The sequence below is a fragment of the Physeter macrocephalus genome, chromosome 16 (genome assembly GCF_002837175.3).
Source record: "Physeter macrocephalus isolate SW-GA chromosome 16, ASM283717v5, whole genome shotgun sequence".
NCBI classification, from domain to species: Eukaryota; Metazoa; Chordata; class Mammalia; order Artiodactyla; family Physeteridae; genus Physeter; species Physeter macrocephalus.
Genome location: NC_041229.1, coordinates 70218574 through 70246509, shown reverse-complemented (window position 1 = coordinate 70246509; position 27936 = coordinate 70218574). Strand labels below are relative to the sequence as shown.

The 27936-nt window shown below is 35.7% G+C and overlaps 1 protein-coding gene across 12 annotated transcripts in view; it reads right to left on the bottom strand.

The window, feature by feature from the left end:
• Window positions 1-27936, bottom strand: part of LOC102980368 (transcription factor SOX-6) — a 297561-nt gene that overhangs the window by 109743 nt on the left and 159882 nt on the right. For 9 of the 12 annotated variants that reach the window (XM_028500833.2, XM_028500838.2, XM_028500835.2 and 6 more), the window contains 2 exons: window positions 14708-14787; window positions 13104-13226 (listed from right to left, as the gene is read on the bottom strand). In XM_028500833.2, coding sequence (XP_028356634.1) covers window positions 13104-13226; window positions 14708-14787 — 203 coding nt within the window. The remainder of the gene's footprint in view (window positions 1-13103; window positions 13227-14707; window positions 14788-27936) is intronic. The other 3 variants (XM_028500839.2, XM_028500840.2, XM_028500843.2) reach the window with 1 other exon arrangement.

Here is a 27936-nt window from a genome sequence, read left to right as displayed (position 1 = left end):
CTTAGTTGCTCCGTGGCATGTGGGATCTTCCTGGACCAGGGCTGGAACCTGTGTCCCCTGCAGGTGGATTCTCAACCACTGCACCACCAGGAAAGTGCTGTGGCACTTTTTCTTGATTGGTGGCAAGTCCAGTTTAAAGTACCTTAATTGCTGCCTGATCATCACTTCTTGCTAAAGAGCCCTGCACTGGGCCTCATGCTTTTTTAACTTAGGTGAGGTCATCAGGCATAGGCATTAAGACAAAAAGATTTCAAAGAACCTATACACAACGAGCTTGGCCAACCAATAAATGAGTATACTTGTATACACACGTACCAAATGGTCAGCCATACCTTATCTGTTCTTATCACTTTGAGGTATTGCTCATTTAATTGCTTTCGTCCCTAGGCTATTACTATACTATAAGAGGGCAGGAACTTGTTTAGCTTGCTTGCCTAACAGAGTACCTTAAGTACATAGTACGTGTTCTAAAAATATGTTGAATTAATGAAGTAATAAGAGAGGTACAAGTATAAGGATGTGGAGAGAAATGGTGTTTACGTTACTTCATTTAATCTTCACAACATGGGAGCTTTCATTATCTCCATTTTATAGCTGAGGAGACTGAGGTTCAGAGGACATTAGCTCATGGTCACATAGTTCTTTTAACCAAAGAGGTCTTGTGGAACTGATTTCTTGAAACCTCAAGCTATTCACTGTTGTATACACAGAAAGCATGTCAGAGAACAAGCTAGCTACTAAATAAAGAGTGAGCATGTTGTTCGAATACACAGTGGCAAATCATCACCTGATGATATACATCATTTTCCTGTTTCACAGTGACGTACATCTATATTTGGTGTTAAGTGTTCATAATCAGTAAACGTGGCAGAGGTGGATCTAAAATCAGGAACAGTATGGTTGGATATACATGAGTTATATATGAATATTTTGTTCTGCAACTACGCAATGCCTCTTTATTAAAACCATTGATAAATGGATGGAAAAGTGGAGGACTTTCACCCAAATCAGTCACATCTAGGCCTCTACTTTCTCAACAAAGCTTCTCATTCTTGCTCTCACGCTCTCTGTTGTGCTATGTCTAAGCCAGTGATATAACTATGCATTCATTATTCAGGGACTGCCCCTTGGGCCCTGGAGCAAACACTTTCTAGGAGGTGAGGAAGACGTTCTGAGCAGGTGAGCACTTCAGAGAGGAGTATCTTGTTCTACGTGGTCTAAGGAGCTCCTAAACTCTGGAGGGCAATCCCAGTGCACTGAGGACTGGTTGGGGCACGTGCTCCACTCCATTTAGTGACAGTGAGTGTTTCTCCTTCCTTTTTTAAAAAATTATTTGCTTTTGTATTTTTAAGCAGATCTAGCAAATAATCCATTGAGAATGTGATGCTAAACCACTTTTCCTATAGAGTTTTTAAACTGGGCCTCTGAGAAGGAGTTTGATACAATTCAATGACTGAAGTAATACCTTTGTCCATTTGAGCATTAAATGGCCCGTTGAAATACAGCTTAGTTAGAGGGAATTTCAGAAAACAGTACTTTCTAGTTTGTTTTTTTTTTAAATTTCTCTCCCAGCTGACTAGAGCAGAGCTTGGAAAATGCAGCTCAATCGCTTTCCACAGACTCTCAGGTCAGTCTCTCACCAGTGTTAATTAAATATAACCCCCTTAGAATACTAAAGGTTAAGTGAGAGCAACATAGCGTTCTTCTCCAATATATTACTGTGAACACAAATGGCCATAATCTGTTTATAAGAAGGTTTCTTTGAACACAGAGGTCTCACTAATGAAAAATTATAAGAGGAAAAGCAACATAATGTGACAACTGTTCATCGCAAAATACATTTTAAACTACCCATTCCACATCTATTGTGCTTAAATAACACATATCATAAAGGAAATTGGTGTAATAGATGGTTTCAACTCTGGGTAGCAAATGCAGACCAGTTTCCAGTGGATAAAGTGAAACTGAAAACCCAGTGCATAATTCAGTCAATCTCTTAAAGTCTTCCTTCCCCTCAAGCTAGAGAACTTTTCCCCAGCAACTACACGCATCAGTACATTTTCTCTTTTTTTAACAGTATCTTCAGTGGCACACCTTGACCAAACTTTCTAAAATTAGAAAACTGCTGAAATAATGGTTCTATACTAGCCGTTTTAAATTAGAAAAGTCTCTTTAAGCTACCGGGTTTATGGCTCTAAAAAGTTTCATATAGTGTCCAGAGCTGTCTGTAAATTAAATCATTTAAAATAAAGCTCTTTAATACTCTATAATTAGTCTTGTCTCTCTGAACATGGCTTTGCTGTAAATGCTCCTTCCTGACTCTTCTATTGTCCCAAGATTGCGGAGAAGAAAGCAGCCAAGCGATAATTCAATATTATTGCCGCTTCGGTGCCCTAATCGCTTAAAGAGCAGCAAAGACTCTACGCTCTCTGCCCCACAGCTCCCGCAGCCTCCTGGCCCGAGGCAGACTTCCCGACCCAGCAACGTCCAGATGTCAGGAGGAATCCCCAGCTCCTGATGCAGCAGGCGCTCCATTCCAGTGTGGTCGAGCATCTGCTTCATCTGCTGGCATGCAACCGGCCGGATGCGCTCAGACGGCAGCACAGGCTAGGCACGGGCAAGGACACACTCCCCAGCTACTCCAGGAGACTCATCAAAACTGAAATGTTAAGACAGGCCCAGAAACTCTCAAAAGAATAGAGCTCAGCATTCAGCAAAAACATTCTAAGCATTTTCCTCAAAAGGAAGCTACAGAATAAGACATATTTCATGGTAATTCTTATATTGGTTAATTCTGTTAGGCTTGAAGCTTCTTCTGGACAGGTAACTAGAAATTTGGAAAAATACATGAACTCTTTGAGATCCCAAGAATGTGATGTTGGCTTTGAATTTTTCCCCTTTATAGTTCAATTAGATTATTTTTAATTCACTTGAATATTATAATAAGAGGAGAATAAGTCGTGCAGGAAAGCTTCTAAATGACTGTGCTTCCTACATACCTACATACAGCACAGTTTAAAGCAAAGAATCCTGATCAAGAAGTAAATTTTAAAATGCACTTAAACCACGCATTATGGCCCTGTTTTGTTTAATAGATAAGTAATCTGGTCCAAGTCACTTCCATCTGAGCCTCATTTTCTTCTTCTAAAATATGGGGATAATATTAAAGCATATTTATTATAAAGCCTAAATATAAATTGCTTATTAAACTTTAAAATACTATGCAATACGTATTATATACATGTATGTATACGTATATATGTAGGTATATGTATATACATATACCTATATATAATATTCATACTATCTTAAATCTGTTTTGTTTAGTTTTGTTTTTAGAAAGAAAGGCAGGCTTCCTTTGTAATATCCAAGTCACACATCGAATACAGGTTCTCTGCCAAGAGTGATTCCACTCATCCTATGGGATCTCAACAAATAGCATCCTATAAAAACTAATAAACAGCTCCCATGTCCTCACCAAATTTCATATTTACTTCACTTGGAAAGATAGATTTATACACTATTATAGTCAGAAATAATATTACTTTACCCAAAGTCAGAGAATATGGTGTGCTTAATACAATTGAGAAAATGAGCCTGAGGAGAACTGTGACTGTTCTGGCCAGAAGTGACTGACTAGAATAAAAGTCTTAGTTTTGAAGATCAAAGCGAAGCAAAGGACTCAGGATAAACAATCATATAGGTCTCAGTCTTTTTAAACCTGCACATACAGGTTCAGGTGGACAGGTAGATAGGTAGGTGGGATATTTCTGTTAAGATGAGTAAGATTTGCAATCCCAACTCTTTATTAAATATTTCTTTCCCTATTTTCTCTTTCCCCAGCTAGCATGTAAACTCCCTAGGACAAGGACTTTGTTTTACACAGCTTTTCTGAACCTCAGCACTACTGATAGCTGGGACTGGATACTTTTTGGTTGTGAGGGGCTAAACTGTGTGTTGTAGGGTATTCAACAGCATCCCTGACCTCTACCCACTAGATGCCAGTAGCATCTCCACCCCCACCCCAAGTCATAACAATCAAAACTGTCTCCAGATGCTGTCAACTAAACTGTAGTGGGCAACATTGCCTCCGGTTGAGGACTACTGGTCTAGAACAGTACCTGGCACATTATAGCCACTAAATAAATACTTATTAAATAACTGAATAAGTACATTTGTTGTTTCGATTTTCACACAAACTTTTTCAAATTTCCTGAGCATGATCATTTATAAGCTTCCTTTTTTTTATTTTTTTATTTTTTTATTTTATTTTATTTTTTTCCGGTATGCGGGCCTCTCACTGCTGTGGCCTCTCCCGTTGCGGAGCACAGGCTCCGGACACGCAGGCTCAGCGGCCATGGCTCACGGGCCCAGCCGCTCCGCGGCATGTGGGATCTTCCCGGACCGGGGCACGAACCCATGTCCCTGCATCGGTAGGCGGACTCTCAACCACTGCGCCACCGGGGAAGCCCTATAAGCTTCCTTTTTAAAAAAAGATTTTGATGCAACTCCAAGAGACAATAAATTTCATGACATTGTCACAGTCATTCAAAGCTAACAGGTATAATTTCAAGTAATAGGAATTTTAAAAGAAAAGATGTAATACTTCATTATTTGTTTAATTTAAATGAATAAGTGAATTAGAGTGAAAACCTGATAAATATCCCCAAAATGGATTTTCTAGATTAAAAGCAACTCTATTCCAATCTGGCTTCAAATGAGCACTGTATGTTTGCACTTTGGAGGGTTTGAGATAGTCAACACATGTACATTTTAAGCAATAAAATTTGTATCCATATCTATCTTTTTTTTTTTTTTTTTTTAGTTCCTTCTGCTCCAGAGTAAACAGCATTAGGGAAATTACTGATATCAAGGATCATGGTCTAGGTTAATATATATTATGACATCAAAGGTTGTTTACAGGTATTATAGCTGGTGCTATAAGAGAAACACACAGTAAGAAATGACCTCAGTGCAGTATACTGGAAATTAAGAATTTTCACTGAGTCTTTACTTCACCAAATGACCAAGAGGGTAGAAGCCTTGGGAAGTAAATTTAGCTCTGTTTCCTCCATTTTTGTCTATTAAAAGGAAATGTAAATATTTAGCTAAACCAGCATTAAATGACTGTAAATACAAAGGAATTGGTACTTATACAGCTGGAAAAAAAAATAATGTTAAATTAATTCCTCTCAATGTGACTCAAGATGGCTGTACTGATGTCACCAGTTATGAAAGGAATGAAAGAAGGAAACATATGACTTTTTTATCCATACAGCAACCAGTACAGTAGATGTTTAGTACACAGTAGGTGTTTAGTGCTTGTTTACATTTAATCGAGAAAATAATCCATTATTAGTGTCATTTAGGCTTGGAAGATATATAAGGGAATCTGGTTATTATCTCAATCCTAATGCTCTAGAACAGTCAAAATAAAGCAAGATGGTTTCAAATCAGTACGGACAGCTTAAATTGTTATAAATATTCCCTGAATTTCCATTTTATATGGATTTTCATAAACATGTATACCTGTAGGATATGAACTTTTCTACAAGTAAAACAGAAAGAAAGAATTGGCAGAATAGTAGTAAGTATCTGCTAGCTCTACTGGTCAGAAGTTTTATCCCTCTACTGGGGCACACCTATGAGGGGAATCTATCCAGCTATGTGTAGCTTCTCAATTCTTTTTAATTAAAATATCACTTAAAAATACTTTTGGATTAGAAGAATTAAAACTGCTAAAATGTCCATACTACTCAAAGTGATCTACAGATTCAATGCAATCCCTATCAAAGTCCCAATGGAATTTTTTACAGAAAAAAAAAAAAAAATCCTAAAATTCACATGCAACCACAAAAGACCCCAAATACCCAAAGCAAACTTGAACAAGAACTAGAGGCCTCACACCTCTTGATTTCAAAATATATCACAAAGCTATAGTAATAAAAAAAATGATACTGACATACAATGACTATATAGACCAATGGAACAGAATAGAGAGCCCAGAAATAAGCCTACACAAATACAGTCAAATGATCTTTGACAATGCTAACAAGAATACCCAGTGGGGTAAGGACAGTCTCTTCAATAAACGGCATTGGGAAAACTGAATATTCACAAGCAAATTAATGAAATTGGACCTTTATCTTAAACCATAAAAAAAAAATTACCTTGAAATGGAAGACTTAAATGTAAAAGACTTAAATGTAAGGCCTGAAACTTTTGGATATATCTCCAAAGGAATTGATATCAAGATTTCAAAGAGGTATCTTCACTCCCATGTTCACTGCAGCATTATTCACAATAGCTAAGGCATGAAAAGCAACCTAAATGTCCATTGATGGATGAATGGATAAAGAAAATGTAATATGTACATAAAATGGAATATTATTCAGCCTTAAAGAAGAAGGAGGAAATTCTGCCATTTGCAACAACATGGATGAACTTGGAAGACATTATGCTAAGTCAAACCAGACACAGAAGACAAATACTATGTGATACCACTTATATGAGGAATCTAAAATAGTCAAACTCATAGAATCAGAGAGTAGAATGGTGGTTGCCAGCGGGTGGGAGAGGGGAAATGGGAAGTATTAGTCAAAGGGCACAAAGTTTCAGTTATGCAAAATAAGTAAATCCTAGACATCTACTGTATAACATAAAGCCTATAGTTAATAACACTGTATTGTATACTTAAAAGCTTGCTAAGAGGGTAGATCTTACATTAAATGTTGTTATCACACAAAATAGTAATAATAATAATAATTATTATTATTATTATAATGGTGAGAGGAAACTTTTGTAGGTGATGGATGTTTATGGTATAGATTGTGGTATGGTTTCACAGGTACATACTTATCTCCAAACTCATCCAGTTGTATATATTAAGTATGTGCAGCTTTTGTATGTCACTTCAATAAAGTGGTTTAAAAATGTTTTTGTTCTGCTCAGTCTCTTCTGTTACCCAACATGTCAAAATATTTCATCACATCTTTTTCTGATTTAAGTTTTGTGAATGTTGCATATCCTGACTTATTCTGTGGTTGGAAACTGGAGTGAAGCATTTTCTAAAACACTAGAATGTTTTGCTTTCAAACCTTCCCCTATGTTCTTAATCACATCATCTCTCTTAATTTCAAGGTAGCTCATTATAACACATAAGCATACAGATATATGATACATGATAACAACCAAACAATACCTCAAAACTCCAGTTTGGTAAAAACAGGAGTAGAAATACCTGTCATTATTTTAGAAACCACTGCATGTTACAAGCAGTCTGTTTAAATACAAGTATTCAAATACTGGGAGTTCCCTGTTGTGTGTATTAATTAGTGAGGTTGGAGCTAAATGATTGTTGGTGTAGATGTTACACTAGGAAAGATAGAGGACGGCACTGATTTTGTAATTCCAAGGTCTTGGGCTCCTACTAAACCATCTCTGTGAGTACAGCTCACCATCCCATCAATCAAATAACTTAAACATAGTGATTAACAGAGCTTGGTGAGAAGAGCCATACTCTCTCAACTTTTAGATACTACCTGAAAATCAATTGAAGATAAAATTTCTAAGAGAAAATCGAGTTTACCCAATGTTTTAAGTGTTAGTAATGTTGTAAGTGGTAGTATAAACTTATTCTGCTTCATTGAATAAAATAAGATTTCCAAACACTGGGAAATGTCTTAATATTTTGCATCCTTCTCTGATCTGCCTATATTTTGTTAATCTCCATCAAGATTCACTTGACACCTGCCATTTTTCTTAAGAAGCCTACCTAGAAATGAAAAGTTGTTTACAAGAAATAATGCCTCCTAAAGACAGAGCACTTGGCTGAACATATCCCCCCCCCAAAAAAAAAATTTCCAAAGAAGCTTGAGTCCCAGATTGCCACCAAAGAGGGAATTCATTAATTCATTCATTTTATCAACTACTGTCCCAGGCAACATTGAGGATTCAACAGTAAACAAAATAGACAAAAACCCTGAATTCAGTGACACATTCTGAATCAGAGCTAGATCAGAGTAGATCAGAGCTACCCCTCAGAAGCACTTAGGCAGCAAAGCTAGAGTAGAAATGACTGCTTATTGGGATGATGGTAAGTTTTTTCCTATTCTGATAATGAATTTTCGTGGAAATCTAATACATGCCTCGTTAACCCATTTACTATTCACAACAACCCTGGGAATAAATATTATCACCTTTTTACAATGAACAAACTTTAAAAGAAGGTAATTTGAGAACAGTATAGGACAACATAGCAAGTAATAACGGAAACTCTGATCCAAGATTCTGATTCCAAAATGGAGCTCATTCCATCAGTCCGCAGCTTGTCTAATCCCAGCTGTAATGATCCTCCCAAATTCCATCACACTCTTAAAGTCTAAGTGGGTGAGAAAAGGCTGATTATGAGAAAAGCAAGCATTTCCCCTCAAAGTACAACCCCTTGGTTGGCATCCTCAGAACAAGCTTTGAATCAGTGCATTCCTTTTTCTCTATCAGGTAGCCAGTAATAGGTCACTCTAATCAACTCTTTATTCACCTCTCTATTAGAAATCACAACCTCCAAAGCCCACTCAGCCCAGCTAACTCACCCTCTCACTCCTCCACAGAACTGAGGCATGTTTACGATTTCAAACAAGAAGACAGGGTTTGAACCAGAGAAGAGCATCTATATATAATATCATAAAGATTCAGGCTGGAACTAAAATAGAAATAGAGCATTCTCAATGTTGATGGGCACTTCTTCACTTTCCAGTTGTAGCACGAAAACTGACAATATCATTTAAATAAAATATGTGTTTGTATTCGCTTTTGCAAAAATTCAATTGTTCTCCTCCATCTTTGCAAACTTCACAAGACTTTAATAGTTTCATTTAAGAATAACTTATGGTTGATAGGTTTTTCTAGTGTTTTAAGGCTCTGATTATACTCCTTTCCTCAAATCTTCCCCAAACTACACATAATACCCATCAAATAAAAGTGAAAATATATTTATATTGATTTTTTATATTTACTTCCTTTCATTTAGGCTACCACCCATACTGTCATTATAAGAAGTTGGTTAAAATATGTTCCAACTAAAGCTTGGTAGGCTTTGAATGCTAGATAAAAATCATTCTCTGCAGCTAATGAAGACAGAAACTCTGCCTGTAACAATATTAAGTTTATTTTCTCTGGTGATTCAGAGAAGTGAGCAATCTGTCAGTAATACATTGAGTGAAATTACTTGTCTTGTAGGAATAACTGCTGACAGTCACTTTATTTCAGGGCTGACCCAAACATCTCCCTGCTGACAAACAAATTACTATGTCTAACTTTGAAAAGGTAACTAGCTTGTTTTAAATTTTGATTGGTCTCTCAGAATCCCTTATACATACACTCAGTCCCATCCTTCATTGTATTAAAAAAAAAAGCAACAAAAAGTGTTTTGGGGGGACAGGTTTGAATTAACGAGTTAAAAAAAAAGTAAAGGAAGAAAACCCTATCGTTTGGAACTAAGAAAAAGAACTGTTATTCCTTCATTCCAAGACTGTTACACAGATAAAACTAGTTAAGTGTGTCTACTCTACATTAAGACTGGCAGTGCCACCAATGACTGACTGGGTGAGTGAACACATTACTGAGACAGTATTGTAGGAATTAATTTTCTTCAATAAAGTGATTTTTAAGGCTCATGTATTTCACAATCTAAACATATGTCACTGTTTCATAAACAAAATAAATGGATTAAAATAATACATTACCAATATGCTGACATGTAGAGATATTTTAATTAGAAATTCTTAAACTGTGTGATATTTAGCTGTTGTATTTGCTAAAGAGAAGCATGCATCATTTAATAAGAAAGCATGAGACAGGTGCATTACTTTGCATGATATGGTACCAGATTGTATTTAATATAAACTATGAGGCAACATTACTTCCAATTAAAAAATAAAACCAAATTACTTTAGGTATCTATCACATTGAAAGTAACAACAAAAAAATGAATCAATACCTTAAAATCACTCTTTCGTTAAAAAAAAAGTGTCATTCTGAGCTTAGTTTCTGAGACAATATTTCTTCAGAAACAATCTAACATCTTAGCTATTTAAAGGCCATATTTACATGACTGCCTCATTATACTGGTCCCCTCCTTTTGACTTACTTGAAGGACCAATGCCAACATAGCTGAGGAAAGCAAATGGCAACTGGTCCTGAAATTTATATGGGTAGAGAACTGGAATAAGTAGCAATATAATACATTGTTTACTGTAGCAAGTGCCCTCTGTACTCTAAAGGTCAGAAGCACTGTAACCTTAGAGTTACAGTTTCTGATTGTTCCCAGGGTTAAATACATTATCAAAATTAATGGTTCAAGCCCCTCAACCTTCAGATATATGAGTATTCATGCCTCCATCTGCTGAACTGTTCAACTAAAAATAGCATTCTTTGGCCTTCTCTCTCTTAATATTGTGCTCCTGAGGCAGAGAAAACCATGCCTTAGATCAGCATGGAGTACCAAAAAAAAAAAAAAAAACAAAAAACAGAAAAACTTTTCTGTGTCTTTCTTATTTTATAGAAAGAAAGAACAGGAATATACTAACGTAAGGAGGATCTTTCCATTTTAAATACCTTTTCTCTACCTGATAACAAAATTTCAGGCTTCCAGAGTATAACTATACTGTTAAGATTACCCAGGCTCATTAATGTTAAAAGTGACAACCTTTGAAGGACAAATTAACTGTACATCAGGTAGAGAGGACCACTTCTGAGCAATGCAGCAGGGTGTGTGCAGAGGTGGTGGTGGTATATATGTTACGGTCCTTCTTCCTAAGAATCTCTGATTAGAAATAAAACCCATTAACATAATTGTAATGCTTAGTATCCACAGTTTATCTTGATACTGATTGTTGACACAGCTGTGACATTTAGCTTGTCAAAGGAATGGAGAAAACCCTAGCTAGAAAAGAAAGTAGACTTTAAAATCAATAAAGCAAGATATTATTAAATTTTCACTCTACTTTTGCTCAAGATTTAAAATGTTAGTGTCTATAGCAGGTTAGATATGGGTGTCCACTGTGCAGTTCATGGAAGTCCCAATAAACATGCTATACTCATACCAGGATAGTTTGAGAAACCTGCCTTTCAAACCAGGTCAATCTTTTCTAAGCAAAGGTTTCCTGACATGCAAGGAAAGGTACAAAAAGTGGAAGCAAGTGAACAGAGCAAGAATAAAAAAAAAAAAACACAGGAAACTCTCAAACCACCCCGAACTTACACTGCAAAGCTATGAGGGCCCCCTGCCTTACCAGATTCTGTATTTAGTCTCATTAAAGTGGCAGGCATGTGGCATATGTTGTGCTCCTAGATCCACATTGCTACAGCACTACACGGATCTGGTACTCACATATATGACATCATGGTTTCCAGAAACCCAACAGAAGCCAGATTTGACAGCATCAGGGGTCTGTGATGGTGGGGGGAAGAGAAGTCAACCTAAGTGAAAATTAGTAAAAGAAGACACTGGGTAGAAAACTGGCTAAGGGAAGGTTGATGGGATAGAACTCAACACCTCAAGAGAAAATAAAAGTCAAGAGGAGAGGAAGTTTTGAATTTGAGCCAAGGCCACTTGCTTTTACATTCTTTCAAGCACTTAAAAGTTTAACAAACTACCTGTCCTGAGTAGGTAAGCTTGCTAACTGTCATCGCACAGAAAGGCTTGTTCTTAACGTCCAGTTATCTCACTGCTTGGCAATCCTAAGCACAGTAGATTTTCAGAACGTCCAGAAATATGGCACCTTCTCTACAGCCAAAAGAAAGCCTTAGAAAAGAAATCCCTTCTGGCTGTATAGAAGACAGCAGATATTCCAACAGCATATGCCTTGTCATGTCTGGGTGGAAACCCCCTATATACTTCTTATAATCAAAGGGAAAGGGAAAGGGAAAGGAAGAAGGCAAGCAACAAGGTCTGAACTCTTCCTTAGGCTACTTCCAAGGTGTCCTTTGATCTTGTCCTCTTCCTTCTTCTTAGAAGTGAGCTTTCTCTATCATTTTCCAAAAATGCAGATTCAAAAGCAACAGAGAAGATAATGTCAAAGGGACACTTTATTGATCACATAGTAGTTGATATGTACAGACTGGCAGAGCCAATAGGAGCTGAATATACAACTTTGCTAGATGTAATTGTTTTCTTCTTTTTAAACTGGGTTTACCATCCTAGGTTGGAACATTAATGTAGTATTAGATCTAACCCAGAAAATTAAAGTGTATTTCAGTGTGAGATAACCTGTCTCCTTTTTTTGTGATTCAACAGATAACTAGCGACCCTCCAGCATCTGATAGTCCCCGAGAGGTACTCCAATGATATAGGAGAGGAATTAAGCATGATAATGGAGAGAGGAGGACTGGGTCCCTATAGGAGAAAGGGGTTTGGTTTTCAGAAGAGTCCTATGAGCCACCTTCTCCCATGTAGTAAGAATATCCCACAAAAACAACAAAGAGCTTTGTTGCAAGTTAAATATGAAGGGGCTACTATAGTAGTTTATGGGGCAAAAAGCAACCAGTCAGGCCCAGGCATCCAACCTCACTTCAGCCAGAGAAAACTAAATTTGACAACCTGAATTTGGTAGAGTTAGAAATCCTGGATAATAACTCTGACTCCAAGAATATTTCGTAACCTTGGTTAAATAACTTGACCTCTCTGAACCTCCCATTGTTTTGTCTGTGAAAGCAGAATATATGTTTTATCAACTCTATAGGGTTGTTACATGGTCAAATGAGTTATTTTTCTTTTAACGTTTAAGTGTTTTTTAACTACTATGCAGCGTTATACATAAAAAAAAGAGTAAGGGAAATAAAGATGGTTTTGAAAGCACTCATAATATAAAGAATTTGCCTAAATATATAGCAATAAACAATGTATTTCAGATGCATTGGTTTGGGGTTTGCCTTTTTCTCTGTTAGAACAAGGAGCAAAAATGAGCCTCCTTAGGAATGAGAAAAAGGGAAAGATTATGTTTTAGTGTTTAGGTTGAGTGTTTGCCACTTTTTTAAAAAAGCCTAGAATATGGCTGAACAATCCAGTCCCCCACCCAATGAAGCACCAATGGAAGTATTCATACCTCAATCTGTTTGTGGTTGTAAGAGTGGCCACCACCATGTTCAAAGGTGTCCAAACTCCTGCCAAAACGGTCACTTAGGCCCTTTAGCCTTGGGTTAATTTGTGGGTGGGAGACATGACCTTTCTGTTTAGTAGCATATTCAGAAAAAAAAAAAAAAGACAAAACATACTGTCAGAACTCATGAAACAGAACACATATTTCTAAACCCAGGGTATTGACCACACCAAAGAATAGAAAGTAGGTTTAGGACCCAGATACTCTCTTTCACAGAAACTTGATTATAGGATCAAACTGCTTTCTTATTTTTGCCTCTGACTCAAGAAGACACTCAATAGCATAGCTATGGAAAAAGGAGAAATAGATTAGATTGATTATGAGTGAGGTTTCTTTTTATATTTTTACCAACTGCAATAAGTTCCCCTGTCAGTAGTAGAGAAGGTGAGGGTTTAGAAGAGAGGTAGGTTGCTGCTTTCATTAGGCAAAATATCTAGCTCTATTAGGCAGTCCATAATGGATAACATCTTCAAGACTTTCTGGATGAGGCTTATGACAAAAACTTCTCAAAGTACTGCAAAAATTCTTTATTTGTAGACCCAGTTGAAGATGCTCAAAATGATACTTTTTCACGGTAAAATATCTGTACATTTTTTACGTTCAAGTCATATGAGTAATAGCAAAGAGGAAACAAAAATGCCTAGTTAGATGCTATTCCCTAGACTAGTTAAGAAAATTCAAAAAAAGTCACAGTAAATTATAAGAATAAAAAACTATCTTTATCCACTGTATTGAAATTCAAGTTACCATACATTTTCTAAATGTTCAAATACTGAAGGTTTAACCATTATTTTAATGATATTATCTTTTTGTTTTTGTTAAAATATACGCTCATATTTAAAGTAAATTTCCCATTAAGATGGCAGTGCTAGAAGGGTATAAAGATTACTCAGTCTTATTGTTAACCCCCCGTACCATTTTACTATGAAGAAGAGAAGGTGCAAGTGATTTTTTTAATTTAGCTTCCAAAACACTTTCTCTCCAATTTTAGTTTCATAGGTAAAGAACACTAACCCAGAATTTGGTCAGACATCATGCCCAGACTTTTGACCTGGCATGAGGATGAGGATGAGGATACACATATTCAGGAGTAAAGTGTTTACATTTTCCAAATAGTTAAAGTAATTTGGTAATAACAACCCCCTATTCTATGAGCTGCAAGAAGGAAAATATCCACGTTTTCTGTTTTGATGCTTATGGGTAAAAGCTAATTGGACATGAATGGAGACGTGGATGAAGAATTGATAAGGAAAAAGCTTACATACCCAATAACAGCCATAACAACCAGCCATAAAAAATTGTAAAACCATTAACTTACCTGATCGAGAATATACAGTACTAAGTCATAATGTCATTTTTTCCTTTAAATATATTGCCACTGACAGTTTTCTCTTCTATTTGCAGTATGGTAAGTACATAAGGTGTTAATCCTTCTAGGCTATGCTTAAAAAATTATTTAACATCCAGGCCATTATTTAGCATACAGCTGGTTAGCAGTTTTCCACTAAAGTACTGGCTCGTATCCCACATTTTTTTCTTCTGGCACTTACCTGGAGCTGTAAAGGGCTGAGTCCAGAAGCAGCAGCAGCTGCCATTGTTGATGGAATGAACTGTACGGGGTAGTTATCACCTGTCGGAAAGAACAATGCATACAGGTTTAGACAATGAACAGGGAATCACAGCAGACAAGTACAAACATGGTCCTTGGATTGCCGGAGCTTTACAACATTGCTCTAAGCCCAAACATCTGCAGAAACAAAAGGCTTAGCTGGGCACAGACTTGCACTGCTGCCTTGGAACTTTTTGTTAACAGATAGCTGGTAGGCAAACTGGCAAAACATGAATGTGATGTTAAAAAAATTAAATGTGCAACTCAAGCATGTTCACTCCATTACAAATCTTGTAATACATCATTTTTTTAAGAGTAAAAAAAATATCTTAAAGCCAGGCTGACATTCAGTTCACTGAGAAAGCATTAAGGGTTTTACATTAAAACAACAAAACGTTTTGCCTTGGTAGGCAAGGCAGAGTATTACAGTCCAAAAAAGATTAAGAATTACTGACTGTCCATAACCCTCACGTTTATTTTATAAAAAATAGAGGAAAAAAATTAAATGCAACCTCTTTAATTTGATAGGGGTAAGAGAGAAGCTAATCTTATCTGCCAACATTCTATGAAATGCCTGGTATCCCAAATAGAGTGGAAACTATGTTTTTCTGCACTAACTTCCAGTGGAACCTAGTACAGAATCATGCACACACACTAGGCACTCATCACTTATTCTTTGATGATGATTTGATTAAATAAACACACATTTTACATGTGATATCTGCATTAAATGTCTGGTCAAGATTCAGCATGGTTTAGCAGAGATCAATGCTACATCTTAATGTGTTTCTGGCTCCAGACCACTCCTAAACAGGGGGGCTGAAGTACCTTCTGTGACCTAAGAACATAGGCTGTATGAAGCAAACAACCTGAAGAACCAAGAGAAAGTGATGAGGAATGTATTGTGATAGTGGTAACTGAAATCAAAATTAATACTTATGGATAAATTACACAATATCAGTGATTTAATGGCGTATCACTTTGACTTCAGCTACTTATTTAAAGTCAGTGTTATGTACTATCTCTAGGCTATATTTTAATAGGCTGTTCCTCCACACATTTTTGACATTTACAATAATCATGCTGTTTTGCATGAACTTTTCCACACTAAAAGCTGAATATAATAATGAAAAGTATAGAAAGAATCACAGTAATAAAGGTAGTCAACTAGAAAGCAATAAAACCTCTTTTTTTCTGCATGGACACTAATACCTGGAGCCTTCCTGGTGTCCCTGGTTCATTGGAACTCATCCTGTTTGCCACATGAAGTTCCACTCAGCTGGCCCAATGTAAATGTTAAGTTGCTTTCACTTTTAACAAATTGTTAGCTTCTAATCTACACAGTCTCTTTGCATCATATCCATAATACCTCATCAGACCATTGAGCACAGTGTGCGCTTGTACACAGTCCAGTAACAATTGGCTTCTGATTGCATATGGAGCGCTGCTACAATGCATTCACTAACACTATATTGTGCTAGTCTCCTATGGAGTAATGTTCAAAATATCTGATCTTGTTTTTCCCCTTCCATGAGGTTGATTTTGGTTTTCAGTGCTACATGAGCTTTTTAAAAAAGATAACTAGGCCAAATTATTTTTTATGGTAAATGACTGCTGCTTTATGCTTAAATAATTCTACTGATCCTCTTGATATTTAAACTAAATTATCTAAAGAAAGAATATCCTAATCTAAGTCAAACAGTATTTCTTTGGTTGACATCTTATCAGGTTAAAAAAATCACAAAATGATGCTGAATTAATGATGCTTCAAAAATAGAGAAAAAAAAATCACCATTCCAACCATCAACATGGACTGCCTCTCAGAACATTTTAGAGCTGTTCTTTCTTTAAATATCATGCATTATTCATACTAACTCTAAACCATAACCCCCCTCCCTGTAAGTTTAATACCAGTTGCTTTATTTGTACTAAAACATTTTTCATGTCAAACATATTTTAAAAAATCAAACTCTAAAATAATTCCCTGGGGCACTCCTTTTTTCATAGCTGTCATGCTTCTATGCTATGAAATAGCTGATTTTTTTTTAATAGTTTTTGGCTTGCCAGTTAATTTATTACCATCTCTACCACACCCTGTAGTACTCTCCAGCTCACCTGCTGGCTACAAACAGCTTTCTTTCCACTGCTGACAAGCATATTTTTTTAATGTTTTTAACCTTTCTGCTGGTTTGAATCTGTATATCTGAATATAATCTTTGGAAAGCTATGTCTCCAGAACATATTGTATCAATACCAAAAGTAAAAATGAATACATTAGAGCAACTGAGTATATCACAGGGAATGATCAGAAGCGAGAGAAAAAGGAAAAGGCCAGAGAGGGAGAAGGTAAGGGTGAAGAAGAGGGGGGTTAAAAGTAGAAGAGAAGATTTAAGAGGGAGAGGGATTTAGAGTACTGTGAAGTTTAATTCTTTAAAAAAGTTACAAGCTTCCCGCCCCCCACCCTCGCCTTTAATTATCTCTGTGTAAGAGTTGATCAAGAAAAAGTTCTCAGTGGCTGACTTGGCAAGGAATCAGTCAACATGTTGTAGCAATTTTTTTCAAATTTGTCTCTGGATTTGAAATGCTTGCGTGAGGACCCATTCTCTTTAAATCTGTACAAAAGAAGATGAAGCCTGTCGAAACAGGTTGGTTTTAGGCACTACCGTAACCTGGCCCTTGCTACCTCTAGTATAAGTAGACAACCTCCAAATGCCAATTTGGGAAATAATGCCCATTACATAAATCCATCTTTCCAGGCTTCTAGGTTTTCCAACTGATTATTTTTATCTGAAGCTTACAGAGCAAATATGAAACAGGAGTTACAGAATATAGGACATTTGCCTGACATTAGTTTCAATTGCCACAATAACCAACATTGCTTTGGGATCAAAGCAGCTCCACAGCAAGAGTCCCTGAATGACAGGAAGTATATTTTCTAATTTTCAGGGAAACCGAAAGGAAGCCAAAACTTATTAAGACTTAAACACAGGAAAAGGAGGAGCCTGTATCATGAACCTAGGACCCATTAGACTCAGGCTACCTCCTGCAAGAATACTCCTAGTTTGTGTAATTCGGATACAAACTTCACTTTTATTAAAAAGTCAAAAATCCCATGGGTAAAATTCTGTCCATTTACTTTGATTCCTCAGAAAGACAAGGGACTGGGATGGTTGCAGTCTTCTGAGATAACTAACTTCAGATATTAACCTATTTAGAGAGTTTGGAGGAGTAGAGAAGAAAAATACGTTAAACTAGGAGACAGGACTCAAAGGTTCTTCACTTACTGGCTCAAAGTCTCATACTTTATCTTCCACCCTCCAAAACAGAAGAAAGATATACTACACATCCCTCATCTCACAGATTATTGTCTGGTGGTATCACAGGATGATGGTAAGTTATTTGAGTTGCCAAATAACTCATAGATAGACCCCATTTTTATGAGCTATCATCATTTTTGCTACAATATGGAAATATTTCAATCACAGCCACCAATATAGACTTGGACATGCCACACTGCATCTTGCCTGGATGCATGTATTCAGAATAGCAAAATATTATAACTTCTCTGTATTCTGAGGGAATGCCATAATCAATCTGAATTTATCTTTGTGAGACAGCACACTGCAGCAAAAGTTAGTAGGCAATGAGTGACACATTTAGAATCTTAAAAAGAAAACAAAATCTTTAATTTGTTCTGAGAACAATTGGAGAAAAAAATTGCCATGGATCATAGCATATATTGCTGAGATCACCATGCTCTTATTTCTCCTGCTAAATTTCTCCTCTATTCATCAAAGAATAGACCAATGATGAGAAGAGTCTTGATCTCAAGACTTTTTCTAAGAGCATCTGCATTGTTTTTCATACCTTTAAAGAAGCTAAGAATCAAGGATCAATCTTAATTTCTTTACTTATTTCATACATGCATCCAAACTCTTGGCTAATCATATGAAAATCATGGGATTTGTCACAATAGCAATTAAATAAGTATGGACAAAATGATATACATGTATCCCCATTACAAGAAATTAACTTAAAATAACAACTTAAAGTTCATGACTTAATAACTCACCAATGATATAGCCTCCATGTATGAAGAAGGGCACAGTTAAAATAATCTCAATCACCATAAAACTAGGTTAGTTTATACAGGTGAGCATATATAGTTCCTTCTTGGACCTCACCACTCTTATTTAAAAAGGAGAGTACTAACCTGAAGAACCTCAGAAATGCTTTGATTTCAAGTAGATGGATTTAATTAATAAAGTATTCTAGCAATAGTGGTACATGCCTCTGTTTTAAATAGTCAAGAAGAGCTAGAAATGGCTAGCTTCACAAGATGTCATCTGGATAATCCCATACATATAAATCACATTTTTTATACACACACACTCACAAAAGCTAGACTTTTTTTCATATCTTACACACTTAGATCATGCCTGCAAGAGTATAAACTGTCAAATATTCAGAATTTCAGTCTGAATTCTACCTCCACTAATTTCTAGATGTGAAAGTTTGGAAAGTTAATTTACTTCTTGGACTTTTAGTTTCTTTTTTTCTTTTAACAAAATATAGATAATGCCACTTATATCTTAGAGTTGTTATAAAAATTAAATGAGAATATATATGTATATTCATATACATGTATACATATATATTTATATATATAGATATCAACAAATAAATGGTGCTCAATAAATGCTAACTGAAACAAAGGAATTAAAAAGAAGTATTAGGTAGCAACTGTACATCAGCAAATTAGACAATCTAGAAGAAATGGACAAATTCCTTGAAACATACAAATTACGTAAACTGTCTCAAGGAGAAATAGATAACATAAACAAACCCATAACAAGTAAAGAGATTGAATCAGTAATCAAAAACCTCCCAATAAAGAAAATTCCTGGACTGAATTTTTGGCTTCACCAATAAAGTCTACTGAACATTTAACAAAAATTAACACTAATCCTTACAAAATCTTCAAAAATATTGAAGAGGAAACACTTCCTAACTCTGAGGTAATGAGGCCAATGTAACCTTGATAACAAAGCCAGATAAAGACATCACAGGAAAAGAAAATTATAGACCAATATTCTGTATGAATATTAAAATCCTCAACAAAATATTAGCATATTGAATCCAACAGCACATCAAAAGGATTATTCACCATGACAAAGTAGGATTTATCCCAGGAATGCAAGGGTGGTTCAACATTAAAAATAAAAAATCAATGCAATACATAACGTTAATAGAACAATGGGGGAAAAACCCACATGATCATCTCAATTGATGCAGAAAAGGCATTTGACAAAATCCAACATCTTTTCATGATAAAAATTCTCAGAAAAAACTAGGAATAGAGGGAAAGTTCATCAACATGATAAAGGGTATTCATGAAAAACCCACAGCTAACATCACACTCAGTGGTAAAAGACTGAAAGCTTTTCTACTAAGATCGGGGACAAGTAAACCCACTTTCACTGTTGCTATACAACACTGTCCTAGAAGTTCTAGTTAGTACTAGAAAGAAAGAAAGAAGAGAGAGAGAGGGAGGAAGGGAGGGAAGGAGGGAGGAAGGGGATAAGGAAGAAAGGGAGGAAGGGAGAAAGAGAGAGGCAAACAAAATTGGTAAACATAGGTAAAACTATGTCTATTTGTATATGAAGTGGTCCTATATGTAGAAAATTCCAAAGAATTCATAAGAAAGCTACAAGAGCCAATAAATAAATTCAGCAGTTTCAGGGTAGAAGATTAACACACAAAAATCAACTGTGTTTCTATATACCAGCAATGAACAATCCAAAAGGAAATTAAGAAAGCATCTATTTACAATAGCATCTAAAAGAATCAAATACTTAGGAATAAACTTAAGAGGCAACGACTTACACACTGAAAAACTATAAAACATTTCTGAAAGAAATATTTAAAGATCTAAATAAATAGAAAGGCATCCATGTTCATAGACAGGAAGACTTAATATTGTTAAGATCAACAAAGCAATCTACAGACTCAGTGAAATCTCTACCAAAATTCCAACAATGCTTTTTTTACAGAAATGGAAAAGCCAGTCCTCAAATTTATATGGAATTGCATGGGGCCCCAATAGCCCAAACAATTTTGAAAAAGACAAATAAAGTTGGAAGACTCATACTTTCTGATTTCAAAATTTACTACAAAGCTAGAGTAATTAAAACAGTATGATACTGGCATAAGAACAGATATATAGACCAATGAAACAGAATAGAGAGCCCAGAAATAAACCCTTACATATAGTTAATTGATTTTTTACAAGGGTACCAAGACCATTCATTGGGGAAAAGACATCTTTTCAACAAATGGTGCTGGAAAAACTGATATCCACATGCAAAAGAATGAAGTTGGACCCTTAATTTATACCATATATAAAAATTAACTGGAATGGATCAAAGACTTAAACTTAAGTACTAAAACTATAAAACTCTTAGAAGAAAACACAGGAGTAAATCTTTGGATTTGGCAATGATTTCATGGATATGACAGCAAAAGCACAGGCAACAAAAGAAAAAATAGATAAATCAGACTTCATCAAAATTAAACAATTGTGTGCATCGAAGGATACTATCGAGTAAGTGAAAAGATGACCTACAAAATGAGGAAAAAACCTTGCAAATCATATATTTGATACAGGATTAATATCTAGAATATATAAGAACTCCTGAAACTCAATAAAGACAAAACAAACAACCCAATTCAAAAATAGGCAACGTACTTAGACATTTCCAAGGAAGATATACAAATTTCCAATAGGCACATGAAAAGATGCTCAAAATCCTTAATCATCAGGGAAATGAAAAACAAAACCACAATGAGATACCACTTCGCATCTACTAGGTTGGCTATAATTTTTTTAGAAAAATGGAAAATAACAAGTATTGGTTAGGATACAAAGAAATTGAAACACTCTTGCATTACCGGTGGGAATGTAAAAGGTGCAGCCCCTATAGAAATCAGTTTGATGGTGTCTCAAAGGGCTAAACATAGAACTACCATATGACACAACAATTCCATTCCTACGTGTATATCTGAAAGAACTGCAAGCAGGGACACAAACAGGTATTTGTATACCAATGTTCACAGCAGCATTATTCACAATAGCCAAAATGTGGAAACAACAGAAATATCCATCAACTGATGAATGGATAAACAAACAAATATATAGACGTAGACATATATATATACAATGGGATATTATTCAGCCATAAAAAGGAATGGACTTTTGATATATACTATAATATGGATGGACCTTGAAAACATTATGCTTAGTGAAATAAGCCAGATGCAGAGGGACAAGTATTGTATGATTCCATTTATATGAACTACCCAGAATAGGCAAATTCATATAGAAAGATAGTAAAATAGAGGTTACTAGGGATTCAGGGTAGGAGGATAGGGAGACTTATTGTTTAATGGTCACAGAGTTTTTGTTGGAGATGATTGAAAGTTTGGGGTATAGATAATGGTAACGGTAACAAAAAACTACAAATGTATTATTATCACTGAGTTGTACATTGAAAAATGGTTAAAATAATAAATATTATTTTATATATTTTTTACCACAAGTTTTTTCTTAAAGAAACAGCAGGTATACTAGTAAAATTACTTTTGGTCATCAGGCAGAGAGACAATATATCTCAGTCAAAAGCTCAGTTTTTGGACCACATTTCTAATGGATAAGAATGCAGTTTAATGTAGTTAAATTTACTTAGTTTCATGGTCAGACTTTATCCCCAAACATAGTGTTTTAGAATTTTCAAAGAACTTTCATACATTTTAACAAATTTAATCTTCACACCCATGCTGAGCAGTGGACAACTCATGACATATTTTTTTAGATGACAAAAATGAGAGGCTCAGCAAGGTTAAGTGATATGTTCAAGTAAGAATTAAATAAAATAATGTAAAATATTTAACACAGTGTTTGGCACAAAGTAATTATTCAATAAACTTTAGCTGTTATCATATTATAACTAGTAAGTAAGTGTAGGAGTCATGAGCAGGCAGACATCCTATTCCTAGGATCTCCTGGCAAACTTTTAAGGGTGCTACTCCAGCAGCAATCATTTTAAAAATCCCAACTACACGAAGTCCATGGGTCAGTTGCATCATCCCTGGCACACAAAGGATGCTATCCAGTGTTTTTATTTTACAGTCAATTCAATCACTCTGATATACACTTTGGCAGCTATGAAAGAGGTTTAATCTTTTAGTTTTCTCAGTCACAGGTACTCAACTGTATTCATCTTACCCTGGATTGCTATATCTCTCAGCATCATGATGTGAAAGAGCAAAGCAACCAAACTTCTGTGGTTTATGTTCTGGGCCCTGATAAGTTCCTTTCTAGAACGATGTCTCTAATTAGAGAACCAGTTTTTAAAAAAAAATAGGTGGGGTTTAATTAGGGATTACAACTCAATTAAAGAATTTCAGCAGAGATTATTTTGATAGTTGTTCCCCTGAAACTGTACAATCCCCGTCGGCAACATGCCTCCTCAGCAACTCACTGGGGTGGGAGACCTTGCTTGGTGTTCACTACCCATGGGGGCCCTGAAATGTCCAGAATAATGGGTCAAATTATCTGAAGAGGAGAAGGTTGATAGCCCTAAATATATTTGTTTAGAATGTACTAATATGGATTCAGAAGCAGTCAACTTTAACAGGAAACATCAGCCCAAGGTGGTCCTTGCTTTCTGGAAATGAAGACAATTATTCAATCAGTTGAAGGCACAAACACTATGGAATTGTTTCAGGTTATGGGAAGGTGAAAAAAGAGCAAAAAGTGAGCCATTTATTTTGTAATTCATTAAAAACCAATGTAGCACTTATTCTTCTTCTTGTTTAGGGGATCAAACTATAAAGTTACACCACCATTTCAAGGCTTTTATATGTGACAATGCTACTCCTCTAAAACTTTAGTCATTGTCTCACAAGTGAAATTATAGCTATAGCTCAGTTTGGGGCAAAAAAGTTTTCCTTGTTCAGACATCAGTCAAACAGTATTCTCCTTTCCCAGTTTGTGTGAATGACAAGAACACTGCATAGACTAAGTCTCCTCAGTATGTAATGTCTCTCCCAGTAGCATATGAACATATAATTTTAATCCTTTTAAAGTATAATTTTTATATACAATAAAAGCTGAATTAGCCAAAGTATTTAAGAATTTAGGGTCTGGTTAATTCAGTTCTCTGACATAACTTAGGGGTCGCCAGATAATAACTTTTTTACCAGGCTTGCTTTTGATTAAAAATCATCGTACATATCCAAATCCACTGTCCTGCCCTAAACAACAGGTTTTAGCCAACATAATCAAATCCAGCTTTGCTACCCCAAGACACTACTCTATGCTGCACAGATGCTGTTCAGCGGGGGTAACTCACTACTGCACAATATTGCCTCAATGTCTAGATTCTCCTTACTTACATACTGCAATCTAAGTGATACTGTATGAGAAGACTTTTTATAAAATGGTCCAAACTCACTGACTATATAACAATATCTTCCCCCATAAAAAACAGTATTATTCCACCAGACCAAACAAATGAAGAGGAAATAGGCAGTCGACCTGAAAAAGAATTCAAAGTAATGAAAGTAAAGATGATCCAAAATCTTGGAAACAGAATGGAGAAAATACAAGAAACGTTTAACAAAGAACTAGAAGAACTAAAGAGAAAACAAACAATGATGAACAACACAATAAACGAAATTAAAAATTCTCTAGAAGGAATCAATAGCAGAATAACTGAGGCAGAAGAACGGATTAGTGACCTGGACGATTAAATAGTGGAAATAACTACCACAGAGCAGAATAAAGAAAAAAAAAAAGAAAAGAATTGAGGACAGTCTCAGAGACCTCTGGGAAAACATTAAATGCACCAACATTTGAATTATAGGGGTCCCCAAAGAAGAAGAGAAAAAAAAAAAGGGACTGAGAAAATATTTGAAGACTTCATAGTTGAAAACGTCCCTAATATGGGAAACAAAATAGTCAATCAAGTCTAGGAAACGCAGAGAGTCCCATACAGGATAAATCCAAGGAGAAACACACCAAGACACATATTAATCAAACTATCAAAAATTAAACACAAAGAAAAAATATTATAAGCAGCAAGGGAAAAGCCACAAATAACATACAAGGGAATCCCCATAAGGTTACCAGCTGATCTTTCAGCAGAAACTCTGCAAGCCAGAAGGGAGCGGCAGGACATATTTAAAGTGATGAAAGGGAAAAACCTACAACCAATATTACTCTACCCAGCAAGGATCACATTCAGATTCAACTCAATGGAGAAATTAAAACCTTTACAGACAAGTAAAAGCTAAGAGAATTCAGCACCACCAAACCAGCTTTACAACAAATGCTAAAGGAACTTCTCTAGGCAGGAAACACAAGAGAAGGAAAAGACCTACAATAACAAACCCAAAACAGTTAAGAACATGGTAACAGGAACATACATATCGATAATTACCTTAAATGTAAACGGATTAAATGCTCCAACCAAAAGACATAGACTGGCTGAATGGATACAAAAACAAGACCCGTATATATGCTGTCTACAAGAGACCCACTTCAGACCTAGGGACACATACAGACTGAAAGTGAGGGGATGGAAAAAGATATTCCATGCAAATGGAAATCAAAAGAAACCTGGAGTAGCAATTCTCATATCAGAAAATATAGACTTTAAAATAAAAACTATTACAAGAGACAAAGGACACTACATAATGAACAAGGGATCAATCCAAGAAGAAGATATAACAGTTGTAAATATTTATGCACCCAACATAGGAGCACCTCAGTACAAAAGGAAAATGCTAAAATCCATAAAAGGGGAAATTGACAGTAACACAATCATAGCAGGGGACTTTAACACCCCATTTTCACCAATGGACAGATCATCCAAAAGGAAAATAAATAAGGAAACATAAGCTTTAAATGACACATTAAACAAGATGGACTTAACTGATATTTACAGGACATTCCATCCAAAAACAACAGAATACACTTTCTTCTCAAGTGCTCATGGAACATTCTCCAGGATAGATCAGATCTTGGGTCACAAATCAAGGCTCAGTAAATTTAAGAAAACCGAAGTCATATTAAGTATCTTTTCCAACCACAGCACTATGAGACTAGATATCAATTACAGGAAAAAAAACTGTAAAAAATATAAACACATGGAGGCTAAACAATACACTACTTGATAACCAAGAGCTCACTGAAGAAATCAAAGAGGAAATCAAAAATTACCTAGAAACAAATGACAATGAAAACACGACGACCCAAAACCTATGGGATGCAGCGAAACCAGTTCTAAGAGGGAAGTTTATAACAATACAATTCTACCTCAAGAAACAAGAAACATCTCAAATAAACAACCTAACCTTACACCTAAAGCAATTAGAGAAAGAAGAACAAGAAAACCCCAAAGTTGGCAGAAGGAAAGAAATCATAAAGGTCAGATCAGAAATAAATGGAAAATAAATGAAGGAAATGATAGCAAAGATCAATAAAACTAAAAGCTGGTTCTTTGAGAAGATTAACAAAATTGATAAAACATTAGCCAGACTCATCAAGAAAAAAAGAGAGAAGACTCAAATCAACAGAATTAGATATGAAAGAGGAAGAGTAACAACTGACACTGCAGAAATACAAAGGATCATGAGAGATTACTACAAGCAAATATATGCCAATAAAATAGACAACCTGGAAAAAATGGACAAACTCTTAGAAAAGCACAACCTTCTGAGACTAAACAAGGAAGAAATAGAAAATTTGAACAGACCAATCACAAGCACTGAAATTGAAACTGTGATTAAAAATCTTCCAACAAACAAAAGCCCAGGACCAGATGGATTCACAGGCGAATGACTGAACCGGGAAGAAATAAAAATATAAACAGACAAATCACAAGCACTGAAATTGAGCCTGTGATTAAAAATCTTCCAACAAACAAAAGCCCAGGACCAGATGTCTTCACAGGTGAATTCTATCAAACATTTAAAGAAGAGCTATCACCTATCATTCTCAAATTCTTCTAAAATATAGCAGAGGGAGGAACACTTCCAAATTCATTCTACGAGGCCACCAGCACCCTGATACCAAAACCAGACAAAGATCTCACAAAAAAGGAAACTACAGGCCAATATCACCAATGAACACAGATGCAAAAATCCTCAACCAAATACTAGCAAACAGAATCCAACAGCACATTAAAAGGATCATACACCATGATCAAGTGGGGTTTATCCCAGGGATGCAAGGATTCTTCAATATACGCAAATCAATCAATGTGATAAACCATATTAACAAACTGAAGGAGAAAAACCATACGATCATCTCAATAGATGCAGAAAAAGCTTTCGACAAAATTTCAACATGCATTTATGATAAAAACTCTCTAGAAAGTAGGCATGGAGGGAACTTACCTCAACATAATAAAGGCCGTATATGACAAAGCCACAGCCAACATCATTATCAGTGGTGAAAAACTGAAACCATTTCCACTAAGATCAGGAACAAGACAAGGTTGCCTACTCTCACCACTATTATTCAACACAGTCGTGGAAGTTTTAGCCCCAGCAATAAGAGAAGATAAAGAAATAAAAGGAATCCGAATCGTAAAAGAAGAAGTAAAACTGTCACTGCTTGCAGATGGCATGATACTATACATAGAGAATCCTGAAGATGCTACCAGAAAACTACTAGAGCTAATCAATGAATTTGGTAAAGTAGCAGGATACAAAATTAATGCACAGAAATCTCTTGCAGTCCTATACACTAATGATGAAAAATCTGAAAGTGAAATTAAGAAAACACTCCCATTTACCACTGCAACAAAAAGAATAAAATATCTAGGAATAAACCTACCTAAGGAGACAAAAGACCTGTATGCAGAAAACTAGAAGACACTGATGAAAGAAATTAAAGATGATACAAATAGATGGAGAGATATACCATGTTCTTGGATTGGAAGAATCAACATTGTGATAATGACTGTACTACCCAAAGCCATCTACAGATTCAATGCAATCTCTAACAAACTACCAATGGCTTTTTTCACAGAACTAGAACAAAAAAATTCACAATTTGTATGGAAACACAAAAGACCCCAAATAGCCAAAGCAATCTTGAGA